This window comes from Hylobates moloch, unplaced genomic scaffold (genome assembly GCF_009828535.3).
Source record: "Hylobates moloch isolate HMO894 unplaced genomic scaffold, HMol_V3 SCAFFOLD_3, whole genome shotgun sequence".
NCBI classification, from domain to species: domain Eukaryota; kingdom Metazoa; phylum Chordata; class Mammalia; order Primates; family Hylobatidae; genus Hylobates; species Hylobates moloch.
The window spans coordinates 124,729,417-124,751,621 of NW_026652278.1; the positions used below are offsets into that span (position 1 = coordinate 124,729,417).

Below are 22,205 nucleotides of genomic sequence, written 5' to 3' on the forward strand. Positions count from 1 at the left end.
ATACTTTGCATAAATAGTAAATATAAATGCAACATTTTTACTTCACTATGTAATTAAATGTTTATAATAATTAAGATGATCTCTAATTCAACACCAAGTTTAAAGTTTTCAAAAGTAACATAATGATTTAAGGATCTAAATCTTGGCATCTAATTAGAATTAATTAAATAAATTTTAACCTTTAACAAGCATGATATTATCTTGTTTCAATAATTTAGCATTTTTGTGATATTTTTAAAGCTAAGTTTAATTCATTGCTTATCAGTTTTCAAATCTCTAATTATCTGATGACAGGGTAAATTGAAAGGAAGAAAAAGAGGTGGTTTAATGGGTTTCTAGAGTATAACTAAAACTAAAGTATGTACCCAGGCCTTCATTTTAGGATAGGCAATTAAAAATTATACCTACTATGCCAAGAAGAAATACTATTTATTTAATATGCTATATCCATTTCACAAAAACAAAAATTTTACTCAAAAAACAGGGATAAAATGCAATCATAATACAAAGAAATAATTTAACAGTTAAGATTATACAATAATCGGACAATTAGTTATTAACTAAAAATTTATATTCTAGATAATTTTTTATCTCTTTCTGAACTCTCATGCCTTAATTTTAAATTATTTTGATGGAAATATATAGATAACTTTTTATACGAACTAGTCCTATATTATAATTTAAAAATGCAATGCAACATTTTTTTGACTTTAGTAGTAGGTAGTGTCATCTGTGCTATCATGAAGTAGATGCCCTGAGGACAGCATTGCCAGACTTAACAAATAAAAAATACTTAGCATCCAAATATTCTATGGGACATACAGCTACTAAAAATTATTCATTGTTTATCTGAAATTCAAAGATTATTGAGCACTCTGTATTTTTTCTGGCAGCCCAACTCAAGGGGTTATCAGAACGTATAGTCTTGGTGCTTTAGTGCAGGGTTGTTTTTTCTGTATCTCTTCTCTGTGGCCAGTTTTCAGTGTGTGAACATTTTTAACCTCCTTCTTAGTCTGCCCTTCCTGCTTTTAACCTTCTATTTGCCTTGACATAGAAGTAACTGAATTATGTTAGGGGAAATCTGATCCTCAAGTATGTAAGTAGCCATACATTCACCCACTGTTTCTAAGTTGTATGTGTTGTGTCTTCTTTGAACATATGTTTGAATAGGCTGTTTAGAAATATTTACCAATCCAGAGCTTCCAATTGTTTACATTTCTGAGATCTGTTGGGTTGTGGTTAAATTACTTTGAAACTTTACCCTTTTTTAAATAGGTTATTGATGGTTAATACCTTAGCTACATGGCTATATATTTTTTAATGAAGGTCTTATTATTTACTTGTATTTTTTCTCATCTTACATTGCTGGGATTTATACTTGATTTTCATATAAAAGATGAAGTTGTGCACATCACAAGTAGTTGGAGTAAATATTGTGATACAGTAGGTGCAAATAGGTTTATACAAGCACAGCATTCCTGTAGTTAGGAATGACCAATCCCATTCAGCATTTTCATGCCTTCTGTTTTGAAAATCAATGCTAACTTCAACCTCACAGGAAAGGTGCTAATTTAGTTTTCTTATAATATTGTTTTGAAGGAAAACGCTTGAAAAGTAAGTGTCTAAATGTCACTAAATATTATCAGCTCTGTACTTCTCAAAAAAAAGAATTGTATTTTTTTTAAGTATGGATATTTTGTTGGAATTTCAGATACACACAATACTGATAAAGTAACTTAAATGAAAGTATCATTTGTTATTATTAAAGTAAGATATAACTCAGTGAATTGTCTTCAAAATAAATTTTAAGGATACTTCATTGATAATGTAAACAATGCTATTTTCAAATATTTCTGGGACAAATCACAATTTCCATATTTTAGTGGACTGTGATGAAGAATTCCAGAAAAATTTTCAATGATATTATAAACATGCAGAGAAAGATAAGTTATATTTACATTTCCTAAATATACACCAGCATAGGGTCAGAACATGTGAAAAATAATTCAGTCTCCAAACTTTACTTTGAGATACTAATTGGGCGATGGTGTTCTGTTTGTCAAGTAGAGCCTGGTATGGTGGCCAAAGTGCCCAGGTTAGGGTCATATCCTGTTATTTTTCTCCTGAGGGAAAATTTATTATGCTTCTAAAACATAATTTTTCACATTTTTAGAGAAATTTGAACTAAGTTCAAGAACATTTTACAAAATTCTATGCTAGTACATTGTCTTGGCTTTTTTTAAACAAATATTTTAATTTAAAAGTTTAATTTTTTAGAGTTTCAAAAATAGATCTTTAGAGTACTGACAATTCTTGTATCTAAATGGAAAAGTGAAAAATGATTACTCTGTGTTTATAGATATCTTCCTCAAATCAACTCAAATAATAACATTCAAAGTGTTTTGTCTATAGGAGTTAATACACTATCACTAGTTTTTGTCATAGTTAAAAGCACTCTTCATTCATATAATTAATTAGAAGTATTATTAAATCAAACAAAATTGAGTTACTATAACTGCATCTATTCTCTTAATAATATGAGAGGCAGTTGACATAGTTGCAGTAATCCACTGGATAGATATTTCCTGGTGAAACAGTTGCAAATGTACTATTGCCTTATGAGAAGGTAGTTTTGATTTACACATACACATATATGCATGCACATACACATATATAGAAATTTCTCAGTGCCTACTGATCTTCTATCTGGAAAAAATATCTGTAATGTTTCAGTGGATTCACTTTGTCATACAAAGCTACGTGAGGGTAATTGTATACCATTGTATTTGTGGAGTACACTTTTGGACAAATAAAAGCTCCTATTTTTAAAGCTGTTAAGTCCTTTGCATAGCAATGAAATTTGGTTTAAAAATAAACACTGATCAACACTAATTTCTGAAATTCTCTTGGTAGTAAATTTAGGGCCTTTCACAGTGTATCAACTCTACTTGATTTGGAAGGTATCTCCCAGATAATGAAATAAATTTATTCATTGCACACACTCTGCTAGGTCAGAAAATTAGGATGGATCCATTTCTAATTTATAGCTTGAAGTTGTAAATAGTCTATTTCACAATGGTAACATTAGAATTTTAGGAGAGATGGCCAACTATTTAAGGGTGCCAGAGTTGCTAGAACGAGAATGTCTATGAGACAATTATTGTGCTCAACATGCTTCTCTCTTCTATTTGAAATTATACATTTTATTCATTCATTGATGTATATTTCTATTTCGCAAAACTGTGTTTGTCAATTCCTTATTTTTAAATATCCCTGGATTTAAATTTTAATTTAATAACTATTAATTGCAAGCTATGTTGTAAGTATTTGATATACACATAAAATAAAAATAAATACCTGCCTTTACTATGTATTTCTCACATTAATGGTCTAAAGCTTTGTTTGAGTCATTTATTTTACAAGATTTGCTTTCTAAAGGACTAATAAGGTTTACATATAGTACATATTATAATACTACCGTCTCCAAACTCCTGTTTTCCACCTATGTTCTATAATCCCTTATCTCTGTCAAAATAGAATAAAAAAAGCATTAAAGCATTCTGTCTGATGAAAGGAAAAAAGCAAACTTAATCTAAGAGAGTATGAACCTTATGAATTAAAATTAAGAACCCTAGTTTGGCGAGGCACAGTGGCTCATGCCTATAATCCCAGGACTTTGGGAGGCCGAGGTGAGCAGATAATTTGAGGCCAGAACTTCGAGACCAGCCTGGGCAACATGGTGAAACCCCATCTCTACTAAAACTACAAAAATTAGCCTGGCGTGGTGGTGCGCAACTGTATCCCAGCTACTTGGTAGTCTGAGACAGAAGAATTGCCTGAACCCAGGAAGCTGAGGTTGCAGTGAGCCAGGATCACACCACTGCACACCAGAGCAAGACTGTGTCTCAAAAATAAATACATAAACAGGTTTTATTATATATAAATATAAATAAATAAGTTATTTATATTTATTTACATATATTTATATATTATATACAAATATATATTTATATTTATTTACATATATTTATATATTATCTATAAATATATATTTATATTTATTTACATGTATTTATATATTATATATATAAAATCTTTTGTATATATTATATGTGTAAATATATATATTTACACATGAGAACTACCTTCTTACAAGGCAATAGTACATTTACAACTGTTTCACCAGGAAATATCTACCCAATGGACTACTGCAACTATGTCAACTACCTCTCATATTATTAAGAGAATAGATGCAGTTATAGTAACTCAATTTTGTTTGATTTAATAATACTTCTAATTAATTATATGAATGAAGAGTGCTTTTAACTATAACAAAAACTAGTGATAGTATATTAACTTCTATAGACAAAACACTTTGAATATTATTATTTGAATTGATTTGAGGAAGATATCTAAAAACAGAGTAATCATTTTAACTTTTCCATTTAGATACGTATATATTTATATATTTACACATATAAATAAATATAAAAATATATATTTTTAAATTTAGAATTTCATCTATTCATAATTTCTGGGGAGATAAAGATATGACTTAAAATCCAAACAATATACAACTATATTTTCAAAAATAAAAGCAAATATGAGTGTTCAAATGGAAGGCAAGTGAAAAATCAAGCAGTTACCCTCTTTCAATAGTTAACACTACTGTGCTCATTTCTGGATATAAGGTTAAACTGAAAAAAAAAAAATTCAAAAGTATTTTAAAGGGAACCGTTAAATGTGGCTCAAGAATAAGACAGAGGAAAGTTAAGAAATGGATTGTTTAACTGTACAAATTTCTAATGGTGGCTCACATTAAAACTATCCTGAAGTGTGTGATGTGCTTTTACATAGAGCAGAGAGCAGATATTTCTGACTTCCCCAGGGAGTAATTTGTTCAAGTTCTTGTACGCTACATGCATTTATATGTAAAGAAGTGTCCTGATGATGAGGCTTACAGAACACTTGAATAAGCTCTGGAGTAGGTTACTGATCTCAGCCTCTGGAAATTTTTCACTATAGTGGAGAGTCTCAGGCATCACGGATATTCGAAGGGTGTCCTTTCTTTAAATTGCAGAAATAGATTATTTCATAAACTTAATGTATTGCTTTAATTTCTGTGGTTTATATAATCATAAAGTATAAAGGGTATTTTCCTTCCTCTTTTGCAAGTTTGACCATGTGAATATTCAATTTATTAAATTGTTATTTTAATGTATAATATAAAATAATTTTTACCAGGCAATTACATGCAATGAACAGTATATTAGTACTGACCATTTTACAGTTATTTCTGCAACATACATGTGACAGTCATTTGTCTTGTCATTAGTCAATTTAATACCTTAAAATTTTAATTTGTTTAAGTATTTAATTTTTCTCATAGCTTAATATCAGTTGCAAATTATAAAGGGCAAAAATAGGATTCCACAATATAAAGAAAAATATACACCATGGAACTTTTATTAAAAATTATATCTGTGCTAAGTTATGAGAAGGTAGGTATTTGAGAATCTCTTTTCCGTTAAGGATACGTTTTCACCTATAGTTTAGATATTAAGATAAGTGTCTTAATCTAGCATTTATGACTCACTATGGAGAATAAATGCACTGAATGAATAAAATTAAGAAGGAACACAGTCCTTTTCCTATTACTTCTGATTTCATTTAATTGAAAATAAAACCTTCTTACCTGTCAAGTGACCAATTCCCTACATGCTGATGCATCACAAGAAAAAAATGCTTTTGTGAAATAAAAAGAAATTCTCCTAGTATGCTTTGATAATTGCAAAACATACATAGAACATATTAGAAAGCATAGAGATTCTCTGTGTATTTGACTCATTCTGTTGAACCTAAAATGCATCAGCAAATGTATAGCCATGTTACTTAACACTGGAATAATTGTCCTGGTACTGGCTCTAATATGTCATCAATTAATATTTTTTTGTGGGGAGGGTCAGGTAATGTTTGCTTGCTACTTGTCCAACATTAGCCCATGCAACTCTAAAAGAATAATAGGTTTTGTTTGTTTTATGAGGCAGAGCCTTGCTCTGTCTCCTAGGCTGGAGTGCAGTGGCAGGATCTCAGTTCATTGCAACCTCCCTCCACTTCACAGATTCAAGTGATTCTTGTTCCTCAGCCTCCGGAGTAGCTGGGATTACAGGCCTGTGCCACTAAACCCTGCTAACTTTTGTATTTCTAGTAGAGACGGGCTTTCGACATGTTGGTCAGGCTATTCTCAAACTCCTGGGCTCAAGTGATCCACTCGCCTCGACCTCCCAAAATGTTGGAATTACAGGCGTGAGCCACCGTGCCCAGCCAAGAATAATAGTTATTCAGTGTTTAAACTCAACTCTTAAAAGGTTTGAAATAAAGCAGGTGTGACTAAAACTTTAGTAATAGTATAAACCATTTCTAGGTTGGCAGGATTTTTGGCTCCTCTGTATCCTTGGGCTCCTTGTCCGTGGATTCAATCAACTGTGGATTAAAAATATTTGGGAAAAAGTCCCACAAAGTTTCAAAAAGCAAAACTTGAATTTGCCATGCACAGAGTACTACCTTGAATTTATGTGAATGAAGTGATGTGCCTGGTATTAGGCATTATATTAGATGTTGTAAGTAACCTGATAATTTAACATGTTTAGGAGGACATGCATAGGATATATGCATACACTACAGGCCATTTATAAGGGACTTGAGCATCCTCCGATTTTGGGGGCAACCTGGAAACAGGCCCTCACATACACTGAGGGATAACTCTTCATAAATGTAAGATTAGCTTCTGACATGGAGGAAATCTTCCTTCCTCAGTCTAATTAGTTCTGACCTTCAGAACTTAGATCAGATCTAAGTTCAGATCTTATATTTGTCCTATCCAAATCTGCATTACTGAATTAACGCATAGGTGGGAGGAAGTAAATTTAATAAAAGGTGATTATATTATTCAGACAACAAGTACAATAGGTGAACTTTAAAAAAGAAAACACGTAACTCTAAGCAGCAATTAACAGATATCTTTTAAGTTTATGTTTATATTTAAGATATTGAGTATAATGTGTGTTAAGCTTCTGTGTTCTTAAAACTGTGAACCATTTTAATAATTTCTTTTATTAAAAAGAAACAATTTCTGTTTGTATCCTATGTAAATCAAGTGAACATATAATATTTATGTTAATGGCTTTTAAGCCATAAGAACTAGAAATGATATTTTATTACTCTAAACATATGCCAGGTTGGCTACTTTCTGAATTTATACTAAAATGTAGTTTTTCAGTATATTAGTTTTTTGACATAATGAATTAGTTTATAGGTTGCCTATAGGTCACTCCTGAGTTTCTTTTGTTCTTGAACTAAGAAAAGAATGTTTCCTCCAAATCAGCATTTTCTGATTTTTACTATTAACAGGAAAGGCCCCAACCCAGCTTATTTTGAAAGAAGTAATATTATTTGTAGGTGACAATATTTTCCTGGGTTGTCCAGAAAGCACAAAATCTTTTGTAATTAATAATAGTGTTTCTTTTCACTCACCAGTGGGTCCAGTTTGGACAACAAATTATTTGGTGACCATAATTATTTGCTCTGATTTATTTTATAAACTTGGACTTCTATGGTTTCACTATTCTAATTTATTGAATAATTTTCAATTCTGATTGGTGCAAACAAATTTAATTGAACTATTTCACATATAAGTTTCTCATGAAACAGTTTGAACTCAAGGACACAGAAAAATAGGATTTCATTCTATTAAAATAATAATTCCATTTACTTGTAGAGTATTCTCTGGAATATTATGACCTGGTTATAATGGCTACCATATATTGTATCAAATTCATTTTATACTTCTTGATATCATATATTACAAAATATGTTCTGATTACTTTCAATACTAGTTATTATACTACACAATACATGTAGATTTTCACTTTCATTTCTGTTGATGATGGTGCCTGACTGCTATGGTTTTTTTTTTGTTGTTTTTTTTTTGAGATGGCGTTTCGCTCTTGTCTCACAGGCTGGAGTGCAATGGCATGATCTGGGCTCACTGCAACCTCTGCCTCCTGGGTTCAAGCAATTCTCCTGCTTCAGCCTCCCAAGTAGCTGGGATTATAGGCGCCCACCACCACGCCAGGCTAATATTTTGTACTTTTAGTAGAGACAGGGATTCACCATGTTGGCCAGGCTGGTTTCAAACTCCTGACCTCAGGTGACCCACCCACCTTGGCCTTCCAAATTGCTGGGATTACAGACGAGAGCCACCACATCCGGCCGACTGCTATGGTTTTAATTGATGTGCCTGCTAAATGGTGAACTAGTAAAGAACTGTTTCATGGTCAGAAACTGAGATTTTGAGGAAAAATAAATTAGGATAAATAGATAATTAGATAGTCGTGAAATGAGTTGAAATACCAGAGAATAAGGTTGAGAAGATCAATGTGTTCTTATCTTTGTTTTAAAAAAGCAACCATTTATGAGATTAAAATAATTGTTTTGCTATTTAAGGTACTTTGTAACTTTTAATGAGATATATGAAAATTTAATCTAAATTCAATTAGCTTTATTTTCAGCACATTTTTGTTATATGTCTGTTATGTGCCAGATACTGATAGATATGATGCAACTTCTGCTCTCATTGTGTTTATGGTCAAATATTACAAAGTTTATGGATAAGGGAAGAAGTATTATTTATCATTACAAATAAACAAAATACTTAAAATTATGAAATCTGGGCAATCAAATCTGGGCATTCTACTTTGTAATTTCATATATTTTATACAACTGGAGCAAATTTGATAATATCTTTCTCCCCTTTGCCTTTATTAATTCCTTTATGAGAAAACTGATTCTTATAAGTAAGAATACTTTAAAAAAATGTATGGGCCATAAAAATACTTGGTTTTTAAATTTTATAAATGAGATTAAATAAACCTAGAAAATGTGAGTCATCTTTAAATTATTTAACTACATAAACACTTTCTGGTACAGGTTTCTGTAATAAATATTGGTTTAATATATATAATTTATAGTTTATGAAATTAAATGTAAAACAAGTTATTTATAGATGTTGCTAGAAACTTTTTCTAGAAATGTAAGGGCCACACATTTTTTTCTATACTCTGTGCATAAATAGTGAAGTGCAGGGATTGTTTTATTTAGATAACTTTAAAAAGTTAATCTTCACAAATTTCATCTTTGGTATATAAAATATACATTTCCCATGCAAAACTAATTTATAAGAATATCAAAGTTATCATTCCCAGAATACCAAACAACAGAATGGCTGTGACTACTAGCAGTGCAAAAGTTTGACACCACATGTGTTTGGTATGAGGGTACAACTAGTTTCTAATTGTATTCTTTCTTTTACAATAACGTGTAATTCTAAACTCCAAAAGTCAACCTCTTTTTCTTAGAGTATTTTTCTTTCTTTTTCACAGCACGGAAAAGGATATGCTAGTCAATTCTACAGGACTTACCTGAAGCAGCATGATTTGCACAAAGTCGACCAACAAAAGCATCAACTTTTCAACTTCATTATCTTGGCCATCCAGTTAGTCATGTGTAACTGAGTATTAGATTTCGGGCGGAGTCATCATGGCCGATTATAGGACCTAATTGCTCTCAGCAGGCCTGAGAAATGAGTTGAAATGTGCAGAACTGTAGAAACTTTAGAGGCAACTGATTTTGCCTCCCCGATCAGTGTGTGCCTGTTTACAGCACTATCTATCTTTCTCTCTCCAAATGTCACTGAGCCCTTTAGATGTTTATATTCACCACGAGAAGCCAGTCATAAAGATAAAGGAAATTTGTGCATTATAAATGCAATATCACTGTTTTAAACTTGACTGTTTTATATTATTTTTGTGTGATCAAGTGTTCCCCAAACTATTCCAACTTTACAAGAGAAATTGTGATTATGTTCTTTTCACCTGTGGGTTATAAAAAATGTTGTATTCTGAAGACCCACAAAATATCAAAGACATTCTGTAGTTTATACACCGTGTTGCAAAGTGTTTACTGTACTATTTCAAAGCTTCTAAATAAACATAAAATATATATATTATATTATATAATTTTCCTAAAATGTGGTACAACTCAGTTGGTTTTTAAATGGATGCATACAGTCCACATCATACAATAAAATAAAAGGTAATTCAGGGTCCCAAAGACAAACTTACTAAGAAAAAATCATTAATAGTTTTCTCCCAATTTTCATCTTACTCAACCCTGTTTTTCCTTGTTTAAAAGAAAATGATGCTCTAAGCTACAAAATTTTGTCAAAAACTCATATTGAATTTTCAATGCCAAAGATGTAGCTATTGATGTTATCAGACAGAGCGCTGACTATGTACTATCAAGCTATCTAACAATCTGCATAAGTCTGATTCTATTTCTATGGCTTTGAATTTAGAATCACTTAAAGCTTTTATAAAAAATCGATAAATTCACCTGTATTTGTTGTTAGAAAAAAACTGGGTGTCTGTACATTTTGTGATGTAAAATATGTAATTGAAGATTACTATTTTAAGAAGTCATCAGTCATATCACTCACACAGAATTTTATTTTACATAGTTTTACATAGTTTTGTGACTTAATTACACATGAATATAAAATCTACAACTCTATATGAATATATAGAGATATAGAAACATCTGAACTGGTAAAGAATAACTATAAAATATGAAAGATCTCTAAATTTAAAATAAATTTAGAGATAGAATCATGGTACATTATTGTTTCAGTATTCCATGTGAAAATTTTATAGCTTAAATGTAGTCAGTGTTTGATTAATGAAAAAATTCTTCGTGAGTCAGCCTTCAAAAGTTAAGCTTGCCTTTTACTTTTATGTCAACAATATTAATTATTAAATTTAGTAAGGCGCACTTTCCTTTCTTTTATATATTTTTTCTACTGTTGTTTATGGCTTGTTAGAACACATTCGAGAGAGGAAAAAAAATCAGAGAATATAAGATAATCTTTCAAGCAAAAAGCAGAATTGTCACAGCTCCCCTCACCCTCTAAAACATTATATCAAAACATTATATCAAACCTTCAACATTATATCAAAGTGTTTGCCCAGTTCAAATTAGAAACCTGTTTTGAAATACTTTCCTTCATTTTTAACTGATCTTATATTCAATGACAGTTTGAGCTGCACTGTATTATTAAAGAATAGACTAAAACTTAACATTTGACAAATGTTCTTCATCAAATTTTATGTAACCTAAGTGGAAATTTTTCCCTAGATTTAACTTTAAAATACATATATATATATACACACACACTTAGGTCCTGATATGTACATTTAGAGCGATATATTGGTATCACTCATTTGACTGTTATCAAATTAGATATTAATATATCATATTCCAATCAGTTTGTATATCAAAATAATGTACATAATGTTTCAGCTTTTCGAAGTCTCTTTAAACATATATGAAGCTAACAGATCATATGTAATACAAAAAGCACATAAATTCACTAAGTGCAGCAGTAACATTTTCTTAAACTTTGGCATTACTACATTAATATTTTGAATGATAGACTATTTTAGTAAGGAAATGTTTATACATAATTTAACTGGAAAAAGTCTGTTTGTTCCAATTCTTTTTTTAACAAGAAAATGGTTTTCTTGTCGAGTCACTCTGCTTTAATTAAAATGTTTCACGCATCATTTTGCAATCATGGGTGAATATCCACATCCATCTTCCTTACTGCATGCATTGAAAATAAGATTATACTCACTTCATGTATAGTAATTATATTAAGTCATTTACTTCAAAGACATTTTCTTTAATTATTTAACCTTTTATATCATTGTATATAATCTCCCTTGAACCAACTTTTTATATTATATATTTGTGTATTAGTTATTTTCATATATCCTAGTAACTAGTTATACTAACTTACATTTTAGTTCTTAAATTATATCATTAATCTACAAAACCCAAACCAGAACTTCTTCCTAATTTGGGGGACAAATAGAATTGTTTAAGGATAAAATGCCAAATTATTAAGTCATTAATCAATTATCTGTTGCATCCAAAGTAAATTAGAAGTTATAACAGAGTAAGGATATGATTCTTGTAAGTTGGTTAAAAGGTTTTCTTCCAATGAGGGGGACTATAAAATGGAAAGTGCAACCAACAAATAATGAAGGTTTCTAATTAAGCATTTACTAGATTAATATATCAAGGAACTTTAGAATAGGCTTTCTATTTAATCTGGTCATTCTAATATCCAATCTTACATAATTTTATATACATCAAAGGATAATATCCATCATATTAGACAGTATTTCGTCAATAAATTATTTCAGAAAAAAATAATCATGTCATTTACTCCTTGTTAACATGGTTAGTTTTAGAGCAGTCAAAGTCAAAAAAAATTTCCTGTGGAAACAGTGTCTTAATGTTTCAAAGGTATGTCAAAAGACAATTTTTAGAAAATATTTCATCCACATGTAGAATTCTAATTTTTAACGTGTGAACATAGTTTGGTGAAATCATCTTAAATCAAATTTAAGTATCACGTCAGAATTACTTCACAGATATAATAGTGTCAATGATATGTGTATCATCTTTCCTTGGCAAATATTAAGGAAATATGTGTATTTTATTTTATAAAGATATTAAATGCACTGCCTTTATCAAACATTGCAAATTAAGAACTATAGTAGAATATTTAAATATTTTAATTTCTCATTGTTTTATTTGTTAATTGGGTTGTAATTTGCCATCAGGTTCTCTGTATTATAGAAGCTATCTTGCTTCTTCAATAAGAGGAGGAAAAAGAATCTCACAATTCCCAACATAATCTTTAACAACTGTACATTAATTGTACCATTTTATCTTCTAAACATTATTTACTGGAGCTCAGTTAATCTTTAAAACATTTACTCAGGCAGAGTGTGGCAAAAGTTCAGCAAGATCAAGAAAAGTATTTAAGTTATTGACTGATCATAGCACTGTTATTTGTCATTGCATGTGTTTTTCCCCCTCATATTTTTATGTGTGCTATTGATACCCAAGGAACTCAAAAATACTTAAAATATTGGTATACTTGATGATTTTTCTGAAAATCTTATATTTTTCATATTACAAATTCTTGAGTTCTTTATCTTTTTCAAGTCTAATTTTGTAGTGGTAAAGGCTTTGCACTTAACATCCTTTTATGTTCCTTTTTAACAAGGAAAAAAGAAAATAATGGAATTCCATATTTTTTACATCATGGAGTAGTAAAATTATTTTATATATTGTTAGTACTTCAAGAAACATCCCTCTGCTAAGTCAGACAAAATCCTTATACAGTAATTTGTGAAACTGTTCAGTAGAGTTATTTTTTTCCTCAAATCTTGGCATAGGTTTTAGATTATAGCATTCAGTATGAATGCAGGTAGATGGGTGCCGCCAGAGTATTGCAGGCAATAATACGACTAAAATTCTAATACTTTTAGAGTGCATGCATGTATTTCTAATCACTGTCATTTTTTAAGTATTTGTAAAATTAGAAAAATTGCTTTTATTTCTTGAAAAGTTGTCACGTGCTTAGTTTGAAGTTTTACTCTCCAGATGTTTTTGAGTTGCATAAAAATCTTGCATTCATCATTCAAAAATATTAAATTTCACATGAGACTCAAAAATTTCTGAATGATGGAACTCAGACTTCCAATACATTCATACATGCTAGAGCTGAAAGTAAGCAGGGAATTTCAGCTCTAAACCCATTTTTGAGACAGTTATCTGTGAGTGAAAACAGGGTATTATAACAAAAGATGAGTTTCAATCTTAACTATAGTGTTTGTTATTGTGAATGCTATAATAATACATAAGTAAAATGAGTGTAAATGTAATAAATTATTTTATACTGCTGTATACATATGAAATAAATAAAACTAGGATACATATTATGCCATTTTTCCATGCATGGATCTTCCACTGACGCCTGTGGGAGCTTTGAATAAAAATCAGTGGCAAATATGGCTCTAAGTTTAAAAACATCTAATGCTGATTTAGTAATTTTAGTCTTAATATAACAGGTCTAAGGGGACATCTGTTCAAAACTGAGTCTCATTTGAAGCAGCATATGCTAGGTTTTAAAGGATTTCATTATATTTATAGTTTTGAAAGTAGACATTTAGTTGTATATGATTCTCATGATACCCAAAATGAATCATAGAAGTATATATTTTTCCACCTAATGCTGTATTTACTTTTTAACTTTTTTTTGATGTGTAGTAATACCAAGGGTCCACAAAGATTAACATAGAGATTGTACATAAGATATGAGCGCATTCAAGCAATAAAAGAAAGGGATTTTACCTAAAACTTTAGAAACACGGCATTTCATATTTAAAGTTGATAGAAATGTAAGGAAAAAATCCATATGGGTATCATTTTCCAAGAAGAAAATATGAATTAAGGGATAGATACTTTTTACAATATTAAAAATAATCAGAATTTACCCTATAGAAATTTAAGTCTGAATTAACTACAAGGTAATAGAAGAAATGTGCTTCTTAATCTCATGTGTGTTCTCTGTAACTGATTTTCTTGAGTTCAAACTGCATGTATCTGGACCAAGGTTCATTTTATAAGGCAATAAGTTAGCCAGGGGGAGGGTGTGGCTAGGTGTTTCTCTTGCTTTGAACATCTAATAAACCAATTCAGTGGAAAAGAACCGAATAAAATACAGAAGAATGATAGTTCTCAATGAAAGGTTAACAGCTATGATTACAAGTTGCCTTGGTTCCCCCTGTATATCACTACCTTTTATCCCTTATTTTCACTCTTTCTGGGAAATATAGACTATTCAAGATTATGAATTTTCAGTGGTAAAATTAAATTGTATTAGATTACAGACATATACTGAAGTCTGACAGTGAGAGAAAGTAAGAATGAATGGTACTATCTGCCTTTAGGAAAATTATAATTACCAAGGAAATTGGAGGAAAATATTAAATAGTCAAATAATAAAGTGATCAAAATTTGTGGTTGAGAGTTATCAGTGGCCTGAGATTATAACATAAAAAATAAGTAAATGGAATAGAAAAACACATTAGAAAAGTATCAAAATACATCATTTATGTAAAAGCAAATGGTTCTTTGTGAAACTTTTTTCAGTTATATGTATAAAATAGGTCACAATGTAAAATATATTTCTTACTGTGAATCACTCCCCAAAATATTTGAAAAGCAATGCACCATATGATCTGTATTTCAAATTTAAACTTATTTAATGCTGTGGAAACAGGGAAGATATTTTTGAAGTTACCTCACATCTGAATCTGAATCTTTTACCCTTTGTAAAATATGGATAAGTACAGTTAGTTGTAGAATTGCTGTGAGGATTAGGTGAACTGATGAATCTGAAATGCATAGCACAATTCTAACACAGACTTGTAACTGCCCAACAGGTTCACCTTGCCCACTGCTTGGACAAAGCCAATTTATCAAGACAGGGGAATTGCAATAGAGAAAGCTATTCATGCAGAGCCTGCTGTTAGGGAGACCAGAGTTTCATTACTACTCAAATCAGTTTTCCAGAGTATTTGGGGAATCAGAGTTTTTAAGGATAATTTGGTGGGTGGGGGGACCAGTGAATCAGGAGTACTGATTGGATGGTTCAGAGATGAAATCATAGGAAATAGAAGCTGTTAAGCTGTCATGTTGCACTGTTAGTTCCCGGCTGGGGGTCACAAGACCAGATGCACCAGTTTATCAATCTGGGTGGTGCCAGCTGATTGATTAAGTGCAAGGTCTCCATAATATCTCAAGCAGTGATCTTAGGTATTACAATAGTGTGGTTATCCCCAGAAGCAATTTAGAAAAGGTCAGAATCTTGTAGCTTCCAGCTGCATGACTCCTAAACCATAATCTCTAATCCTGTGGCTAATTTGTTAGTCCTACAAAGGCAGTCTAGTCCCCAGACAGGAGAGTGGTTTGTTTTGGGAAAGGCCTGTTATCATCTTTGTTTCAAAGTTAAACTATAAACCAAGTTCCTCCCAAAGTTAGCTTGGCCTATGCCCAGGAGTAAACAAAGACAGCTTGGAGTTTAAAGCAAGATGGAGTTGGCTAGTTCGGATCTCTTTAACTGCAATAATTTTCTCAGTTATAATTTTGCAATGGCAGTTTCACAATGCAAGTAGTATATGTTATTAAATTTTTTCAACGTTTAACCACTGATCTTGGTTACCAAAAGTATAGAATCCAGTCTACAAACAAAAGAAATTCTTTTCTCAAAATTTCAACCTGCTACAGAATTGTGCCTAAGCAGTGCAAATTTCAAAACCTCAAGATGAAAGTAGACTTGCCATTGGTATCCACTCATCGGCTCAGTTCATATTTGCCTCTCCATTTATCAGTGGTATGGAGTACAGGAAATAAAACACATCTGGCTGGGTTTGCTTTCTTCCTCCACTTCCTTTTACAACTCTCAAATAGTCCTCTATCTCTACTATTAAAAAATGCATGTGTATGTTTGCACTAGGACATATTTATCTGACCCCAGTGTCCTTTCTGAATATGTATTTCCATACAAATAAATGCTTGTTGGAAATACTGCATATTTGACAGAATCATTTTGTTTGCATATGATTTTCATAAAAATGAATTTGGGCAGTATTTGGTATCTGCTCAATAGAATTGAATTTTAAAAGTTGCTCTAATAGTAGACTTCTTGAAGTTGTCATTACTTAGCTTGACAGGCTCTGTTCCCTAGAGGTGTCCTTTGGGTGTTCAGAATATAACTAAAATCTCCTTTTTACTTATTTTTCCTTTTGAATCAATTAAAATTTTATCTCCTTGTTATGAAAACTAGGTTTTAAATTTCCCAGTTAAGGTACTTCAAATTAATCTGTAACTTAACTGGTATTTCTAAGGGAGTATTCATATTTGTGAAGCGAATTTATTGATCCATAATGACAATATTGTGTAGATGAAGATATTTTTGTTTTGGTTTGCTTCTTTATTTTTCATAGAAAACATCTGATGATCATTGGATAACTCCTCAACCAATCTGTCTGAAAGATAGGAACATTTAGATAACATTGCAATCACCTAATCTGAAACACAATCCCTATCTCCATTTTCTCCCTATCATTGTGAATAACTCTTCTTTTGATTATGAAAAAAGGAAGAAAAGAAATGTTGGCATGGTGAATTGTGTAAGCCCACAACTCTCAATGTTATTTCAAAAATGTGAGAATTCTTTTATTCTCAGTTGTGTTTCCTAATTAATAATAGAGTGAATAGCCAATTTCAAACTTCTCTGGCAAAGTATTCCTCTCAAAATTGTGTGTGTGTGTGTGTGTGTGTGTGTGTGTGTGAGAGAGAGAGAGAGAGAGAGATTGGGAAATGTAATAACAGGCTCATATGAAAGAATATATGAACATAAAAGTTTATATTATAGGTAAAACATCTGCCTTTTGTTCCCCTCTAATATTAGTCTTTAAAGTATCAAAATGCCTGGTTGGAAAGCAATAGTATTTGATCATCAACAAGCTGGCATGGGCTTTTCAACACCATGCAATCAATGATTTATTTTAACATTGTGTGAAAACTACCCTTATTTATGACAGGGCTACAAAGACTACAAAAAAACAACGCAATGGTTGCAACAGATTATACCAAACAAAACTGAATTAAAGACAGAGAGAATGAGAGATGTGTGTGAGTTACATTTTAACATACATAAGTTAAAACAAGGAAAAAAGTAATGAAAACAAATGATAAGTAATTCTAGTTTTAACCTGACAAAGAATGAAATAAAGTGGTACAATACTCCTTAAGCAACATTAAGAGGCATATTAAATTTTATTTTAAAATGTGGTAATATCAAACCACCTCATTGAATGCCTCCATAGATGCTTACGTTGCTTCCATTGTCTCATTGACAATGATGTATGGCCTCACATGACAGTGTTTGCAAATATTACTCCGTTTAAAGGTGTCTTCCTAATTCTAAGATGATGTACTTATAACTTTAGAAACCAGAATAGGGGGAAATTGGCGACACCACTAACATCATGCAAAAATATGTAATACTGGTATAGCTTTTTATCAAGCTATATGATAAGGCTACAGCACTGTGGTTATTGGTTATAGATGTTGCTGCTGAGGTAGGAAGCAAGCTTCTAGCTGCAAATCTGTTATTTGGAGTGAAAACGATATATTAGGTGATTTTTTTTTAGTTTAAGATGTATTTCTGTGTGTGTGAGAAAGCATTTTTTAACACTCTATAGAAGTGTCTATCCCAGTCCTAGATATAATAACAATAAAAGATAAAAATAAATGCTACAAATAACTAAGAATTGCCTTATTTAGATTTAGCAAGATAACTTGCCTGGCTGGCAGCTCACACTTGTAATTAATCCCAGCACTTTAGGAGGACGAGGTGGACGGATTGCTTGAGCTCAGGTGTTGGAGACCAGCCTGGGTGACATGGAGAGGCCCTGTCCCTACAAAAAAAATTTAAAAAATTTTAGCCAGGAGTAGTGGCCCACACCTGTAGTCCCAGATACTTGAAAGGCTGAAGTGGGAGGATCACTTGAGCTGGAGAGGTGGCGGTTGCAGTGAGCTGAGATTGTGTCACTGCACTCCAGCCTGGGTGACAGAGTGAAACCCTGTCTCAAAAAATAAAAAAAAATTAATTAATTAATTAATTAAATAGCAAGATAACTTGCAACAATGGAAAAGAGAAAAAGAGGGCCGGGCGCGGTGGCTCACAATTGTAATCCCAGCACTTTGGGAGGCCGAGGCGGGCGGATCACGAGGTCAGCAGATCGAGACCACGGTGAAACCTCGTTTCTACTAAAAATACAAACAAAAATTAGCCGGGCGTGGTGGCCGGCGCCTGTAGTCCCAGCTACTCGGAGAGGCTGAGGCAGGAGAATGGCGGGAACCCGGGAGGCGGAGCTTGCAGTGAGCCGAGATTGCGCCACTGCACTCCAGCCTGGGCGACAGAGCGAGACTCCGTCTCAAAAAAAAAAAAAAAAGAAAAAAAGAAAAAGAGACATTGGGGTAAGAAGAGACTACTGTGAATCTCTAGGTAAGGAACAAATAAACACAATTGACTTAGAATGGACTGGTAAAAATGGAGGGGAGAGGATAGACTTGAGGGGCATTTCAGGGGACAAATAGGATGTACTTCCTCACTACCTTAATGGTCAGTCAGCAGATGAAGGTGAGAGAGAAATGATGATGGATGTTCTCTTCTTTGCCGGAGAGGACCATGCTGCCATTAAACAAGTTAATGTAAAGGAAAAAAACTCTGCAGAAAGGTATCTTATTTGTAGAAAGTCTTTCTAATTTTCTCTATCATTTAATTTTACTATGCTTGCTGCCCATGTGGGGCCTGAACTGCATTATATTTAAACAACTCCACGGTTGTTTTTAATTATTATTTTTATTATTATTTTTGAGATGGAGTCTTGCTCTGTCACCCAGGCTGGAGTGCAGTGGCCTGATCTCGGCTCACTGCAAGCTCTGCCTCCTGGGTTCACGCCATTCTGCTGCCTCAGCCTCCCGAGCTGCTGGGACTACAGGCACACACCGCCACGCCCGGCTAATTTTTTTGTATTTTTATTAGAGACGGGGTTTCACCGTGTTAGCCAGGATGGTCTTGGTCTCCTGACCTCGTGATCCACCCACCTCGGCCTCCCAAAGTGCTGGGATTACAGGCATAAGCCACCGCGCCCGGCCTTTTATTTTTATTCTAATATAAAATGGTACTATCCATGCTACATTCTACTTTATTCTCTGTATAATAACTGATGGTTATTAATATTATTTAAATTATATCTCTTAAGTCAAACTTTCTCATTAATAATGTTTAGAAATAATTTTATAAATATATCATATGTAAATTATAATTAGTTTTAAAGTTTTTTTGTATGTATAACTTTGGCTAGTATATGTACCAAAATTAGGCTTGACCCATGTGAAAAGGACAAAGGCTAAGTCAAACCTTCTGGCATTTCTTTTTCTTTTTTTTTTTTTTTTTGTAACACACACCCATAACAATAAGTAATAAAGATAAAGAAAATGTTAATAAAACATTTAAAAGATGTAACAATTGTAAAAGACATTTAAAAATCTTTCCTATGCATCTGAGTGCAACTAATGTTTTCAACAAATATTTTTGAAGAAGTCTTAACACCTTCAAGTTGTTAAGTCTATATTCATCAACTATCTTCTAACCTCTACTAGCAATTAAGCTTATTTTCTATTTTTTAAGCGGGTCCCACAGGATAATAGAATTTTAATGCAGAACAGGGCCTTAAAAAGATTTTGGTCTGAATCCCACCTATGAAGAAAATGACACAAATATAAGGCAACTCATGGAAGAACCTAACAATAAACTTAACAACCCACCCTAATCCTTTCTCTTGACTGAACTCTCCACCTGTGCCAAGCTATGTTTCCATTCTCTGTGTCCTATTTTAAAATTGAAATCTTGGGAGTAATTATATTTGAAAATATACAAATAAATTATAGCATCTAGAACCTCACTTTATATTTTAAAATTTCCAGTTCTTGCTGTGTTCACCCATAACAATGATTCTCTCGTATAAGGCACTGTTAAATTTGGCCTAAGAAACTAAAGACAGTTCTTACTGTTCTTTTATGGATTTATATTAAAATGAAATGTAGGCATTTTTATTCCTCTTAATGATATGTTATATTGGTAATGAATAAGCACAATTACAGCCAAATATGAGCACGTCTCCCAGAGAAATCACATTGAACAAACTGCTGCATCACCAAGAGTAAATCTGACTAACCTGATTTTAAAAAATCATCATCATTTCACCTAATAATTCCACCCCAGTTAGCTCAACTTACTTTAACTAATTTAGTGAAACATTGAAAGAAAAATAGGAAGGCATGTAAAGGGTAGTTTAATCACCTACTATTCACTCCATCGAAGGAGGTATTCCCACCATAGGATTATGGGGATGGAGACACGCACACCTAACAGTGTATAGACGGATGAGAATGACAGAAATTTGTTAGTCAAATATTCTTACAGCCTGGGGGAAGGCCCTGCACAACAAAAAAGGCCAAGTTGGGGTTGCACTCAGGGACAGAGCAAACAACCTCCCACTAGAGGATGTAATTGAATTGTTTGAGTAAATCTGTGGGGCTGGGCCTGGAATTGAAACCTCACTACTTATGGATAAAAAGGAATTGTGCCAGGCGGGGTGGCTCACACCTGTAATCCCAGCACTTTGGGAGGCCGAGGTGGGCAGATCACCTGAGGTCGGAAGTTCGAGACCAGCCTGACCAACATAGAGAAACCCCATCTCTACAAAAAATACAAAATTAGACGGGCATGGTGGCTCATGCCTGTAATCCCAGCTACTCTGGAGGCTGAGGCAGGAGGATTGCTTGAACCTGGGAGGCAGAGGTTGCAGTGAGCCGAGATCATGCCATTGCACTCCAGCCTGGGCAACAAGAGTGAAACTCCATCTCAAAAAAAAAAAAAAAGGAATTGGGCTTGGGGATCCCTAATAAAGACAATTCTTTTGCTAGGGGAATCTTATCTTTGGGAGCAGAGTGAAGAAGGCTTAGGGCATTTGAGGCTCTCTTGGTTATACAAGCTATCAAGGCAGCACATAATATTGGGCCTTAATTTTAGACCCCCATTAGCTCCTTGAAGCCTTGGCATCAGTTTATATCTTTGTGATAAGTAGATTGCTATGCAGTGGAAGAAACTCCCTAGGATGTGAAGTAGGCATTTGACTGGGGTAAAGAGGGCTATGCATGAAGTAATCTTCAAAAACATAAACTTTAGTGGTATCCCTTTTATGGCCAATAAAGAAAAGTGAGGGACCTGTGTGGATTTATTGCAGAGAATACAGATGTGGATTTAAACTAATCCATACCTATGGCAATAGCAGGGGTTCTATTTGCCAGTTAGTAGCTTAAATAGGAATTCTTTGAGGATGGCATTATGCCTCTTACTTAAACTGGCGGCTCAAGGTCTTTAGGGTACATGGAAGTTGCACTGAGTACCTTATTCAAGAGCCCAACATTGTCTATTTTAAGAAGTAAAGTAAATGCCTTAGTCACTATCAATAATGTTTACAACTTTAAAGGAATAAGAGGTATTCTGGTGGGGCCTTGTATTGTGGCCCTAGTACATATAGTCATATCTGTTGCCTTGATTTTTATATTGTGTCTCTGTGGGGCAAGAGATT

At 32.7% G+C, this 22,205-nt stretch overlaps 1 protein-coding gene across 3 annotated transcripts in view; it reads left to right on the forward strand.

Moving 5' to 3' along the window:
- PCDH10 (protocadherin 10) overlaps positions 1-22,205 on the forward strand; it is a 58,487-nt gene that overhangs the window by 29,962 nt on the left and 6,320 nt on the right. Inside the window, exon 5 of one of the 3 annotated variants that reach the window (XM_032147253.2) lies at positions 9,441-15,522. The exons of the other annotated variants lie outside the window; for them this stretch is intronic. Coding sequence (XP_032003144.1) covers positions 9,441-9,460 — 20 coding nt within the window. The 3' untranslated portion in view covers positions 9,461-15,522. Of the gene's footprint in view, positions 1-9,440; positions 15,523-22,205 lie in introns of those variants that run through there. 3 annotated transcript variants of the gene reach the window in all.